This window comes from Dictyostelium purpureum, assembly GCF_000190715.1.
Source record: "Dictyostelium purpureum unplaced genomic scaffold DICPUscaffold_297, whole genome shotgun sequence".
NCBI classification, from domain to species: domain Eukaryota; phylum Evosea; class Eumycetozoa; order Dictyosteliales; family Dictyosteliaceae; genus Dictyostelium; species Dictyostelium purpureum.
Window position 1 is genome coordinate 6,532 of NW_003519633.1, and position 14,505 is coordinate 21,036.

General features: G+C 23.6%; 5 protein-coding genes across 5 annotated transcripts; 3 read left to right on the forward strand and 2 right to left on the reverse strand.

Annotated features, from left to right (window-relative positions):
* Window positions 1–1,168: 1,168 nt before the first annotated feature.
* Window positions 1,169–2,705, forward strand: DICPUDRAFT_82427 (uncharacterized protein; the record flags this gene model as incomplete). The annotated part of the gene is made up of 3 exons (XM_003291715.1): window positions 1,169–1,420; window positions 1,488–2,165; window positions 2,241–2,705. The coding sequence occupies 3 exons, from the start codon at window positions 1,169–1,171 to the stop codon at window positions 2,703–2,705; spliced, it is 1,395 nt and encodes a 464-aa protein (XP_003291763.1).
* Window positions 2,706–2,823: 118 nt separating this feature from the next.
* Window positions 2,824–4,241, reverse strand: DICPUDRAFT_156403 (uncharacterized protein; the record flags this gene model as incomplete). The annotated part of the gene is made up of 2 exons (XM_003291727.1): window positions 2,824–3,872; window positions 4,064–4,241. The coding sequence occupies 2 exons, from the start codon at window positions 4,239–4,241 to the stop codon at window positions 2,824–2,826; spliced, it is 1,227 nt and encodes a 408-aa protein (XP_003291775.1).
* Window positions 4,242–4,779: 538 nt separating this feature from the next.
* Window positions 4,780–5,580, forward strand: DICPUDRAFT_156404 (uncharacterized protein; the record flags this gene model as incomplete). Its single annotated transcript, XM_003291716.1, has 1 exon — window positions 4,780–5,580. One exon carries the CDS (start codon window positions 4,780–4,782, stop codon window positions 5,578–5,580), a length of 801 nt encoding a protein of 266 aa, XP_003291764.1.
* Window positions 5,581–5,638: 58 nt separating this feature from the next.
* Window positions 5,639–10,885, reverse strand: DICPUDRAFT_50034 (uncharacterized protein; the record flags this gene model as incomplete). The annotated part of the gene is made up of 4 exons (XM_003291728.1): window positions 5,639–9,816; window positions 9,887–10,278; window positions 10,342–10,636; window positions 10,700–10,885. The coding sequence occupies 4 exons, from the start codon at window positions 10,883–10,885 to the stop codon at window positions 5,701–5,703; spliced, it is 4,989 nt and encodes a 1,662-aa protein (XP_003291776.1). The 3' UTR covers window positions 5,639–5,700.
* A 961-nt stretch (window positions 10,886–11,846) lies between these two features.
* DICPUDRAFT_99127 (uncharacterized protein) lies at window positions 11,847–14,178 on the forward strand (the record flags this gene model as incomplete). Its single annotated transcript, XM_003291717.1, has 2 exons — window positions 11,847–12,373; window positions 12,468–14,178. The coding sequence occupies 2 exons, from the start codon at window positions 11,847–11,849 to the stop codon at window positions 14,104–14,106; spliced, it is 2,166 nt and encodes a 721-aa protein (XP_003291765.1). The 3' UTR covers window positions 14,107–14,178.
* Between the last annotated feature and the right edge of the window lie 327 nt (window positions 14,179–14,505).

Here is a 14,505-nt window from a genome sequence, read left to right on the forward strand (position 1 = left end):
TATTGTCCTCCACAATGACTATTTTTTATTTTATTTTTTCTTACAAAATATAATTGTTCACTTATTTTTTTTTTAAAAAAAACCTATAGATATTTTATAAATAATGATACAACAAAAATATGTTTTATAATTAATTTATTTATATTTTATTATTTTAAATTTTATACACGAAAAAGGGAGTTTATTTTTTTATTTTTGAACATGTCCCTTTTTTTTTTTGTTCCTACTAATAGTGTGGATTGTAATATTGTTATGTTCTTTGTTTAAATGGTCTATTTGCCGATATCTTTGATTTGTTTTACAACTTTGTTGGCTTCTTTTGAAAGATTTGGAACATCATAGTTTTGAGCATAGTAAACACCTATTTGAAAAAATTGGTAAATAAATATTTTATTTAATATTAATGTTATATATATTTTTATATTTACCTGAAATAGCACCTATTGAAAAGAGAACAAAACTTTTAATTAATGTCATTTTGAATTTAGAAAATTATAATTTTAATAGTAATGAATGAAAAAAAATGAATGAAATGAAATGAAATAAAAAAATGTAAAAATTAAATAGTAAATTAAAAAAATAAAAAAAAATAAAATTTTAAAAAAAAAAAATTTTAAAAATAATTGAAAAAAAAAAAATTAAGAAAAAAAAAATTAATAAAAAATATAAATTTTGTATTTATTTTTTTTAGAAATAATCAATGCTATTATTATAATAGATTAAAATAAAATAATATAATCCAATTTTTTTTTTTTTTGTTGTTTGGACTTTAATAAAAAAAAAACTAATGTTGTAAAAATATCTTTTTATATTTATTTTTATTTTTTATTTTTAATTTAAGTTTTTTTTTTTTTTTTTTTTTTTAAAGTATTTAAGACCTTTAATAACACACCAAAAGTTTTTTATTTCAACTTATTATAAGTAACTTATTTTATAAGTAACTTATTATAACAAATAGCAAATATTTTTATTTTGGTGTGTGTGTGTGATTTTATTTTAATTTAATTTTAATTTAATTCCATTTTTTTTTAAAATTTTTTTTTAAAATTTTAACTCAATTTTTTTATCATTATAAATAAAAATTATTTAATAAATAAATAAATTAATAAATTAATAAATAAATAAATAAATTAATAAAATTCATTTTTAAAAGATTTATTATTTAAAAATGAAAAATTTAATAATAATAATATTTTTAATTATTTTTATAAACAAATTGTTATTTGTAGAGTCAACATATTCTTCTCCAGATACCTTTGAATTTAGAAATGGAACCATTTATGCTTTTGCAGAATTTGGATTTATTAAAAATGGTAGCTATTCAATGAATATAAAGAGAGATAAAGTCAACTCATCAAATTATGGAAACATGATCCTCGTTGTGGCAATGTGTGCAAATAGACAAATAAAATATATGAATGTAGGTATTAGTATTTATTATATATAGTAACATATTATTAATGAAATCTTTTTTAAATTATATAAAGAATGTAGATCCATGTTTTTTCATAGATCCATTAAATTTTTATGACTTTGATATTTTAGAAAGAGCTATATATTTCCCTTTTTTGGATGGATGTATAAATCACCTAGCAATTAGTGATAATTTCGATAGTATTACAACTTTTAATGGTACAATTATGGATCAGGATTATTACAAGTTTGTAACATTCTCTTGTTGGAATTCGCCAGGTTCAAAGACAGTTCCAATGGAAATATCATATGAACAAATCAATCCAAATCATAATCACCTTAGTATGGAGTATTTTTATTTCCCAAATACATTTTTAGTATTCCTTATTTTATGGTCAATTGTTGCAATCGGCTGGTTAACAAATTGGTTACTTTATAGAAAACAATCAACTAAATTACATTTTATTATTAGTTTAATCCCAATTTCAACTATTGTTTATCTTATTTTCACCTACTTCTTTTATTCATATTTAAAAAGGGATGGGGATTTTGGATGGGCGGTATATATATTCAACTCTTTAATTTATTCAGCAAAGATGATAATATTTTTAATTGTCTTAATGTTAATTTCCATGGGTTATGGTATAATGTTAAGGGATTTTAAATCAACTCGTTTCTTTTTTGTCATTTTAATAATTATTTTATTCAGCTCAACATTTATGAGTAGTTTTTATACCACAAACTCATTAAACGTAAGTTTTTTTATTTTAACTCTATTAAAATATAGATATGTTTATTAAATTTTTTTATTTTTTTCAAATATTTAGCTTGTAATGTTAATTACATATTTACCGGTACCAGTATCTATAATATATATGGCACAATTCAATATAACATATATTAGAACATTAATAAATGGTGATTCAGTATCAAGTAATCAAACAAATAACAGTAATAATCAGAATCAGGATCAGAATCAGAATAATAATAATAATGCACAAGAAAAAGAATTAGAATTAAAAAGATATAAAAGTATTTATTATTTATTCCAAGGTTTTAAATGGACAATGGTACCCTATTGTATTTTAACAATTATAATAGGATTTGTTTCAGTTTATGTTTATTTCCCATTTGTTTTCCTTTTAATTCAGCAAATACTAAACTTTAGTTTGTTTGTAATGATAGCAATTATTTTCCGTCTCAAAAAAGTAAAAAAAGATACCTTCTATGAATTTTTTGATGAAGAAACGTATAATAATAATAATTCAAACGAAATGTCAGAAAAGCATTAATTTTAAAACTTTAATGTAAAATAAATAACAAAAATAAAGAAACAATTTTTTTTTTTTTAATCTATATAGTTTTATTATATAATATAGTTTTTTTTTATTTTAAAAAAAAAAATTAAATTTATTTATTTGCAACTTGATCAGCCAAAAATGTATGATCCATAACTAAAATGAAACAACTTGCTAAAGTAATACCTAAAGTAACTAATAAGGCTGCATAATTGACACAAATTTCTCTATCTTCGTCTGGGATTTTTTTATCGTGTAAAATTAAATAGAATACATTGACATAAGAAGCACCACCCAAGAGACCACAATAAACCATTAAAATAAATAAGCCCCAAACGTTATGGACCATTCTATATTTAGCTTGGACAATCCAAAATACCATATTAAGTCCTTGAAGGATAGTGATGATACCAACACGTTTAATTTTTACAAATTGAAGTGATGAACGAGAGATTAAGACACCGAGTTGATAGCAAAAACTAAAAATAGCATAGGCATTTTTAATGAAAAAGTCACCATTTGGATTTTGTTTAATTGCTAAATCTGCACCACCAACACTTGCTACGTATTCAAAGAAATATACTAAACTAAGATTGACTGCATTGAACCAAACTAATTTAGCACAACGAATATATCTTTGTTTTTTGGTTTCGTTTGGTGTTCCTCTAATTGGTTGACATCCATCATCATAAATATCACTGATTTTAATATTGCTGGCTGGAGATGAATAATCCTCCTCTGCTAATTGGTCACTTGAAACTAATGATTGCTTTTCTGTATTTTTATCACTTTCATTTGATGGTGATGATTTCTTTGTATTGATTGGTGAACTCGAAGCTGTTGGTACCTTTAAACCTAAGAAAAATAAAAGGAAATATGCACCTACAGTTGGTAAAATAATATAAAAAATTTTTGAATTTGATAAACCAGCAGCAACCATGCCAATATAAAATAATGATCCACTAACACCTGCTACACCTGTACCTGATGACCAACCATTAACTATTTCAGCTGGAAATCTTTTCATATATGATAATAAAACACTTTCACCAAATGAACTTGCTATACCAATTAATGCTATACTTGCAATACAAAATGCAAAATTTACATAAACTGAAAGTGCAACACCAACAAGGCCTAAACCCATAATTATACAATTTACTATAATTTTAATTTTTGTATTAACATTTTCTAATAAAAAAGTATTTAATACTAAAAAAATTTTGATTTAATTAATAATTTTTAAAAATATGTATGATTATTTGTATTATTATTATATACTATTTTTAAATTACTATTATTTATTTTTTAATAATTATAATTTAGTTTTTTTAAATATAAATAATACTTACATCTTGAAACAAAACCAAATGCAATATTTGCCCATAAGATTAATGCGATATTTTTTTCATTATTAAAATATGCTGCTAAAGAACTACCTGCTGCATTAACAACACAATATGAAAAATTATTTATATTACCTAAAAAATTGAAACATATCCAATTTCTTATAAAATTATAATCTTTCATTTCTTTTTTTATATATAATATATACACCAATAAATTGGTGTTTGATTAAGTATATCTAATAATAAAACAAAAAAATAAATATACAAAAAACTATGTGTCAAATTTTGTTATCGAAAATAAAAAAATTTTTAAAAAATTTAAAAAATAATTTTAATTTTTTAAAATTAATATTTTTTTTCTTTTTTTTTATTTTTTTTTTTTTTATTATTAATATCTATAAAATAATTAATTTTCTTTTTTATTATTTAAAAATTTAATTTTTATTAAGAAATTTCTTTTTTACATAAACTTTTATTTATTTATATGTATTTTTTTGTATTCTTTAGAATATAATTAATAAGAAAATAAAAACAAGAAAATATCTTTTTTTTTTAAATTATTTTTTTTTTTTTTTTTTTAAAAAATATTTTCTAATTTTTTTTTTTCTTTTGGGATTTGTTTTATTTCTTAAAAATAATAAATAATAATAAAATATATATTTATATATATAAATAAAAATATATGTAAAATAATCAAATGTTTTTAATAGTTATTAATAATGGTTAATTATAATAATAAAAAAAAAAATATAGTTTTAGAAAAAATTAAAAAGTTTTTTTCAGTAATCGGGTTTTGTTTTTGTTTTTTGTGTCATAGTAAATATGACGATGATGATGAAAATTATAAAGAAAATGAATTAAGAGAACCAATGGCAAAGATAAGGTTAGGGTTTAAAGGAAAGGATACATGGATCAATTCAGAAGGTATCAATATACATCAAATGTTTGGAAAATATTCAGTATTATTAGATGACGATGACCAAATTGTTCCATTAACTAAAGATGGCGAATTGTTCGAACCACTAGATTGTAGAAAATGTTATAAAGTTGTAGCAAATCTTTATGGTACTTCTGGTGAGCCTCAAAAATGGAAAGAATTAAAGAAAAAAGAAATAAATGAAAGAAAACAATTTAATTTATTTAAAAAACAATTTAAAACTTCCCAACAACAAAAACAAAAGGAACAATTAAATCAATTTTATAGTAATAATAATAATAATAATAACGATAATTTAAATGGTGATATAAAAAGTGACCAATATAATAATCAAAATAATAGTATTTTAGATAATGGTCAAGTTGATATTTTTATAAATGAAGGATCTAATAGTTTAATAAATAATAGTGATAATAGTCTTAATAATAATATAGATAATAATAATAACAATAGTTACGATAAATCATATAGCTTTGTAGAATTTGTAAATAATAATAATAATATAGATAATAATATAGATAATAATAATTTAATAAATAATATTAAAAAAGATTTTAATGTTGATAATAAATTTTATACATAAAACTTAATTTCTTAAAATAAAATAAATATTTTATTTTTTATATTTTTTTAAACATTTTAGTTTTTTAAATAATTTATTATATTTTTATTTATTTTTTTTATTTATTGATATATAATTTTTTTAATAGTGGTGTAATAAACCTAATGATTCAGCGGCTTTTTTTCTAACCATTGAGCTTCTGTCACCTAATAAATTAATTAAAGTTTTTGTAATAATTGTTGAATTGATATTTGTTTGAATTCTTTTTTCGTCAGTTAAATTACCAAGAAGTAAACCAGTTAAAGTTGCAGAGTTACCTTTTAATGTGACCCAACCACTCTTAAAGAATTCAATAACTGTCATAATAAAGTAATTGACTCTTTCTGGGTAGTGTACAATTAAAAGTTTTGAGAAATCTAATAAAAATTCGTCATAGTTGATTGAGCTTGAATCTGATACTGATGGGTGGAAACCTTTTGATTTATTGTTAAAGTATTCCATAATTTCTAAAGATCTCATTAAATTGTATGGTCTGCTTCTATCTTCTGAAATATTTTGACCACATAATTCAAAGAGAGTCTTTTTGCATGCATCTTTGACCATTGGATTATCATCATTTAAATGCATAATTAAGGCTGGTAAACTGTTATGAATTTGTTCATAAAATGGATCGCATGCAGAACCTGAACCAAATCTCCAAAGTGAACCAAAAAGTTTGAATGATGCACCACGAATAAAATCATTTGGTTTTTCGAAAGCTGGTCTAATACGATTACAGATATTAACAAGAATTGGAGCAACACGACCTTCATCAGCAACTTCGAAAATCTTTGAAAGACCTAACATACATTCCATAGCCATACCTTCATCTTGATCATCAATTGATGTACTAAGGGCATCGATAACAGTTGGGGCGTAACGATTGGTTTGTTCAATACCTGCACTAACAATATTTGAAAGACCTTTGAGTGAAATTAATTTAACTAATGGATCGACTAATGAATTGAGGAGAGTATTGATTAATCTTTGAAGTATTTCTTTATCTTTACAATGATTGATAAGTTCAGTGGTAACTGCAATAACAACAATACGGTGTTGTAAATGATTGGAACGTTGATATGGTAAAAGGAATTCAAAAATACCTTTAATATGTTCTGGATGAGCAGCTGCAACAACACCTGTAATTTCGATGATACCTTCATGATAATCGTAGGCTTCTAATCTGTTGAAACTACCTTTTCCCTCGATTGGATTTAAACAGGTTTCTTCTTCTTTGGTGCAAGTAAAGAATTGTCTAAAGGTTGCTAACATTTGTTGTGATGGTATTAATGAGGCTGGTTTAATTTTTGGATTATTTGCAGGAGCTTCAATAACACATGGCAAAGAGTTATTACATGTACCTGCTCTTAATACCAAAGTACTGAATAATTGGTGATAGAAATATTTAGCGATTTCTTCTATTTCTGATAATTGTAAAATTTCACCTAAACTACATGTTGCAGCTAATGCTACTGGGAATGGTGATGGGATAATTCTCTTTTTATCTTTTGGATCTGGTTTATCTTCATATACAGGTTTATTATTTAAAAGATCCATTAAGTGAATAATGGTTGGTCCAATTAAATTTTTATCTTTACCAATAATTTGAAGTGATTTAATAACATGAATTGAATGTGGCATTGGGTATTCTAATAAAACGGTGAGTACTGGAATTAAATGATGAGTTGCTAAACTTCTAAGAGATACTAATGTACCATTCATTGTGGTTTCTGAAGTAATACCTTCCATAGCAGTTAATAATCCTCTTACAAGAACAGGTACGTAATCGATAAGTTCTTCACCACGACTTTTGATAATACCGTTAATCATAATACATGAACCATTTGTACTAAAGGTTTGGAGATCTTGTAAACCTTTAATTGAACCTTCAAGGAATTTTGGAATTTCTTCAAGAGATACCATTTTGGAGATAACTGAAGAGATTTCAAATACTAATGAAAATTGTTCATTAACCTCAGTGGTTGTAATACCTTCACGAATTGATGTTAATGGGTGTAAAACTTCACTTGGTTTAACTCTACGATTTTCTAATGTAGTGTTCTTGAGCATAAAGCTTACATAAAGCATTAATTGAATACCTTCAACAGCATATTTTCTTACATTGATTTCTGGGTCGGTACAACGTGGAATTAAAATTGAAAGGGTGGAACCAATATTATCAAATACTTTATCTTTTGGTAATTCTTGTGATTCTGTGGAGTATTCAATAAATTTCTTTACTAAATATAAAATACAAAACATTGATCTTTCACGAACATGAGCATCTTTTGAACGTGAGAGTGGATCTAAATAACCAAGTAATCTATTGAAACATTCTATACTTGTTTGATTATATAAAATAGTTGAGAATAAATTATTAACAGCTGTAACAAGTGAATTAATTTCTTTATATTCATCACTTTCGGTATTTGATGCATTTGCTGCTGAAACTTGTAAGTTATAAAAAGTTAAAACTAATTGAACAATTTGATTTTCCAATTCTAATGTGATCATTGGTTCTAAGTGAATCAAAGTTGAGCAAGCATTAACACCATCAACTTTTACTTGATTATTCATACCAATTGGTGGAGTTGCTGGATTCATATAGCTGATTAACAATTTAACCAACTCATCTCTTTGTTTGAATGTATAGCCTGGTACTTTATTTGGATGTAATGCTTTACCAATTAAATCAATCATTTTAATAGCAGATAATTTCTTTGGTACCTTCTTTAAAATTGAGATAGCTGGTTTGATTGGTTGGAATACATGTACTTCGACACGTGATGAGAAAATATTAGATGCCATGTGTTGAGCCATATAACCCAAACTTAAAAGAATACAGTTTTTAACACCTTTTGGACCTTTTTTACCAAAGAAACCTGATTTCTTAACCATAGTATTTTTGATATGATAATTAATTTTTTCTAAAACAATATCTGGATGACTGCTAGCACAATAACCAAGACCAATAGCACAACCTTCATTTTCTAATCCATTGGTGTAGTCTACAGATGTAAACATAACTTCGATTTTTGATTTAACAAATTCTTTATGGGCACATTTTTGCATGATTAAACCCATTTGTTTATAAAGTGATCTTTTGAGAGATGAATCTTTTTTATAGTGATCAATTTGTTCACTCATTGAGTTACCAAGAGTAACGGTCCATTCATCATCAGCGGCATTTTTAATTGTTTCTGCTAAAAGACGTAGAGTTAATTCTTCCCATTGATTTTTATTCCAAGTATCTGGGTCGGTATGATCCTCAAGATAACTGATTAATTTTGGAAGAGTTACATCCCACATATCACAAATTGATGGATGAAGAATTGGGCCAATAGCTTTCATATTTTCTAAAATTCTAATACCTAATTGACTACGACGGAGTGGAGCTGTTAACAAAACAAAATATCTTGAAATGATTTGAGTTGGTTTTGGTAAATTAATTTCTTTATCGAAATCGATATAATAATCATCAGAATCTGCTGCTTTCTTTTGTTGAGCATAATAGGTTAAACATTTTGCAACAATTGGAATTGAACCTGTATATTGATCTGGTAATAAAAATTCGAAAAGATATGGCCATAAAACAGATTCCATATCTGGCATAGTAGTTGTCATAAGATTTAAAATGTTATCACTGATGGAACGTAATTCTTGCTCTGTAACATGTAGTTCTGGATTTTCAATTTTCTTTTGTGGTTGTGGTGCAACAGTTTTACCAAGTTCAGAATCTTGAACAAAACTACTACCTTTGATAATGAATTCAATTAATTGGAGACCACCTTCCATGTGTAAATAACCATAAGGTGCCATTGCAACAATAATTTGTGATAAATATTTCTTTATGAAAATTGATGGTTCAGATTGAACTAATGGTTTGATGGCTGAAATAATTAATGGTTTCTTATCAGTTAATTCAACATCTAAACGGGTGACCATATGACGAATAATTGATAATGAACCTGCTCTTGATTTCAAATCTCTATTTTCTAATTTATTATTAAGGAATGAAATTAATGAATCTACATATCCTCTACCAATAACTTCAAAACATCTTAATACTTCATTATAAGTTTTAGTTGATGCTGGGTTACTATAATCTGGTACAACACAAACTAATGGGTGTAATGTTTGCATCATTGGTATTAATAATTCATTGACTTGTAATTTAATATCATTTTTAACGCAAACTTCTAAAATACAACATAATGACTATATAGAATAAAAAATAATATTAGTAAAAATAATAAAAATTTTAATAATCCTTAAAAATGACAATTACATGAGTAACTGGTAATAAATCTTTTTCTTTTTTTAACATTGCTAATACACCACTAACTAATTTTTGAATTTGAGATTCTAATTGTTCTATTGATAAAATTGAGCAAATTGAACCAACGGCTTCGATTGTAACCAATCTAACTTTTTCGTGATTGGTACCTAGCCATTTACTAAACATTAATTCTAATGCTGGATAAAATTCTGAACTAAAACTATAAAGTGTTAATGATTTATCTGAACCTGCATCAATATTTGCAACATAAGAAACAATGGCATCAGCAAAATGACCTAATGCTGCAGCAAATACCCATTTAAAATTATCGTGTTTAATTGATGCTAAAACTGGTAAAATACGTGATAAAATTTCTCTAACTTTTGGAACAGTTGGAATTGCTAAAAAAAAAAACAAAATTAATTTCTATTAAATTTTTACATATCTGTATTATTTTTACATACGATTAGAACCAATAAAATCACCTAAAGTCTTCATAACGAAATAATGAGGAATTGTACCTGGTTCAAAACGTTTTAACAATTCATCCATAATTAATTGTGGATAACGTAAACCTAATGAAACCAATAATGATGATGAAATTTGTTGCCATTCTGGTACTACTTCTTTATCTTTAGTCATTTCAGAAATTGACATTTGAATTAAATTCATTGATAATTGGTCTGTAATATCATTTCTAGTTTGTTCTAAAATTTGATGAATACTTGTTAAAATTTTGACTCTGTGTGATAAATCAATCTATAGAAAAAAAAAATGATAAGTATTTGTTTTTTATTTTTATTTTATTTTCTTTTTTTATACTTTTTGATTTTTATTAATAAATTCGCATGCAACATGGAGAACAAAATTTGGTTGTCTAAAACCAATTTCATATAAACTGTTTACGACTGTTGATTTAACATTTTCATCTGAATCACTCAATGATTGCAAAAGTGAATTTACAATATTTTCTAAAACTGGTGAAATAGTTGGTTGTTTTTTTGACATCTTGTATAAACAACAATACAATTATTTAATTCTAATTATATTTTTCTAAATTATTTTATCCTGTTTTATTTATAGACAATGAATAAAAAAACAAATAAAATAAAATTAAATAAACTTTGAAAAAAAAAAAAACAAATTTAAATATCTGAAAGAAAAAAAAAAAAAAGATTTTGTGATTATATTGTTATTTTATAAAAGAAAAAAAATAAAAAAAAATTAAAAAATAAAAAAAAAAATAAAAAAGTAGGTTTTTTTTTTTAATGATTTTTTTTTTTAATTTTTTTATTATTTAAGGAGGAAACTTTTCTTATGAAAATTATCATACCTAAATAAAATTTTAATGATTTATAAATACATAAAATATATATTAATTCATATATGTATATAAATAAATAAATAATTCTTTTAAAAAAAAAAAAAAAGAAAAAAGCAAAAAAAAAAAAACAAAAAAAAATTAAAAAAATAAACTGTATTTAACCATTTTTATTTGTTTTTAATAAAAAACAAAAATTTATGAAATGAATTGTGTGTAAATAATAAAATTTTTTTATTATAAATGTTTAAATTTAATTGAATAAAGATTTGATTTGTTTCAAAAAAAAAGAAATAATTTAAAAACAAAGAGAAGAAATAAATCCAATTAAAATTTTTTTTTTTTAAACTGTTATACAACCTAACTTCAGGCTCAATTATTAGGGGGTTTTTTTTAAAAATGAAAGATTTTATAAGAAATCATCATTTATTATTATCATTTTTGGTGTGGTAAAAAAAAAAAACCAATTGTGTAAGATAACAATTGGTAATATTTTTTTTTTTTTTTTTTTTTAGATTAAATTTTAAAAGATAACAGATTATTTATTTTTACCATTATGTTTATTTTATTTTAATTAATTATTTTATAATTTAATTTTATATTTATTTAAAACAATATTATATAAAATATTTTATTTTAGAATATAGAATGAAAATAAGAGAATCAACAATTTTATCAATATCAATAGGTGTTTTTTTTGTTTATTTGGGTAATAAAATATATGAATGGTCTTTAGAAGGGAGAAAAGATATCGATTGGACCCATAGGCACATCAAGACTTTTGGAGTGGAAATATTTCTATCATCGATATTATATTTTATAGGGTTTTTTACTTTATTAAATCAAATAATAAATAATTTTAATAATAATAATTATGAAAATAATGATAATAATAAAAACAATAGAATAATAGGAACAGATTATAAATGTGTCAAAGATAATAGTAATAATATAAAACTTAATATTAAAATATCAAATTTACTTTTAAGGTTTATAAATGATGGTAATGGTATTACAGTTACATCTTTTATTTTTTGTTTTTTTACAACTTTTTATCAAACAACAAAAGATACCAGTGCAACCTTAATGAATCATGGTCAATATAATCTATTAGTTTTATCTGGGTTTTTACTACTATATACTTTAACTTTTCTTACTTGGTGGTTTTTACTAAAGTAAATATTTATAATTATAAAAATAAATAAAAAAATAAAAAAAATAAAAAAAATAAAAAAAATAAAATTTTAACTTTAAATTTTTTTTTTTTAGGTATTTCAAAATAAAAAAAATTTTATTCAGTATATTGGTTTTAATAATTTTTATAACATTATTGTTTAATATAAATCATTTTAGAATAAAAAAAGATTTTTTAGTAGGAATTGATGGAAAAATATTAATTCATTTAAATAATAGTAATCCAAATGTATGCAAAATTGAAAATGACTTTATAGTATGGCCAGCGTTTCAACCCACAGGTTCAACGTGGGTAGTTGCAGGTTCAAGAGAATGTCCTTTGGAGAAGGGTTTTTCATATTTAGATGAAAAAAATTATTTACACATCGATTGTAAAAATAAAGTAGAGATCTCATATACAACATCACCAACATTTTTTGAAGAGCAAAGAAGTTATGGAATATTTACAGATGATTTAAAAATATTAGAAAAACAATATAAAAAGAAAAAATATCAATATAACGGACCTATCTTAATTAGTGATGAAACAGTAATGGCAACTTGTGGTAATAAAACAGAAATTCATTTTCAAAATGTTTTAAAGAAATCATCATTGGAACGAGCAAGCAATTTCAACGAACCAAAATTAAGTTCATTTGAAAATAAAATCAAAAAAATGAATTCAGCTGAAAGAACTAAACCTGTAGATATATTATTTATACTCATTGATGCATTATCAAGGGCTCATTTCAAACGTGCATTACCTAAAACATTTGAAACATTACAAGCTATTCAAAATGAAGGTCATTCCAAAGTATTTCAGTTTTTTAGATATCATTCACTAAAACCATATTCAGATCCCAATTATATAGCACTATATACTGGCTACAATTCTTTAGAATACGACAAATTGGACAGAGAAATCATTCCAGAAAAAATTCAAAACTCAAATAATGGTGAACCTTTTTCATTTGAAAAGAATCCCCTATTTTTTCAATCTTTTAGAAATGATAGTTATATCACATCATGGATTTACCCAACATGCGAAGATTGGTTTGATGCATATTTAAAAGTAGAAAAACCAAATATTGATCACGAATTAGTGTTGCCATTTTGTTCACCTCAAGTTTTTCCATTAGAAAGACCATTTGGTATATTTGAAGGTCCGTACTCAATAAGAAGACGTTGTTTAGGTAATAAGCATATCCACGATCGTATATTTGACTATATTAATCAAATATTTGATAATTACTCAAAAGTTGGTAAGATAGTTTCTGCTGGTTTAATGGATGCACACGAAGGAACAATGGAGGTTATAAAAATTGCAGATAAACAGTTTAATAGATTCCTAGGTCAAGATTTAAAATCAAAGCTAAATGATACTGTATTAATATTGGTTGGTGACCATGGTCAACATATGGGTCCCTATTATTCATGGACAAAAGGTGGTTCAATCGAAGTTGCATTTCCTGTACTCTATATTATTTTACCTACCTGGTTTACAAATAAATACCCCAATGTCGAAAAAAATCTATTAGAAAATGAAAATAGATTATTCTCTCCATTTCAACTTTACGATACAATAAGAGCTTTATCAAAATATCCAGAATTTGGAGGAATTGATGTATTTGACCCAAATAATATTAAAAGTTCAAATGGTTTATTAGATCCAATACCCGAAGATATATCATGCTCAGATTTAGCAATACCCCACAGTTTTTGTAAATGCTTATAAAAAAAAAAAAAAAAAAAAAAAAATATTATAATAAAATTAGTGATTAAAAATTATCATTATTCTCAGTTCACCAATTATAGTTAGCGTATTCATTTAAAAATTTTTAGAAAAAATTATCTCTTTTTTTTAAAAAAAATTATTCATTTTTATCCTTTTTTAAAATTTGAAAGTTTATGTAAAAAAAACAGCACAAACACACATCATAATATTTCTCTTTTTTCCACTTCTTTTAATTTTTTTTTAAAATTTTTTTTTTTTTGATTAAAATCATCACTTTTTTTTTGAACTTTATTAATTATAATATTTTTATTTTCCTTTTCAAAATCCTTCACAAAACCATATTGATAAATCTAATATTAATCTTTTTTTTAAAATATTTAATTATTTATTAAACTTTCA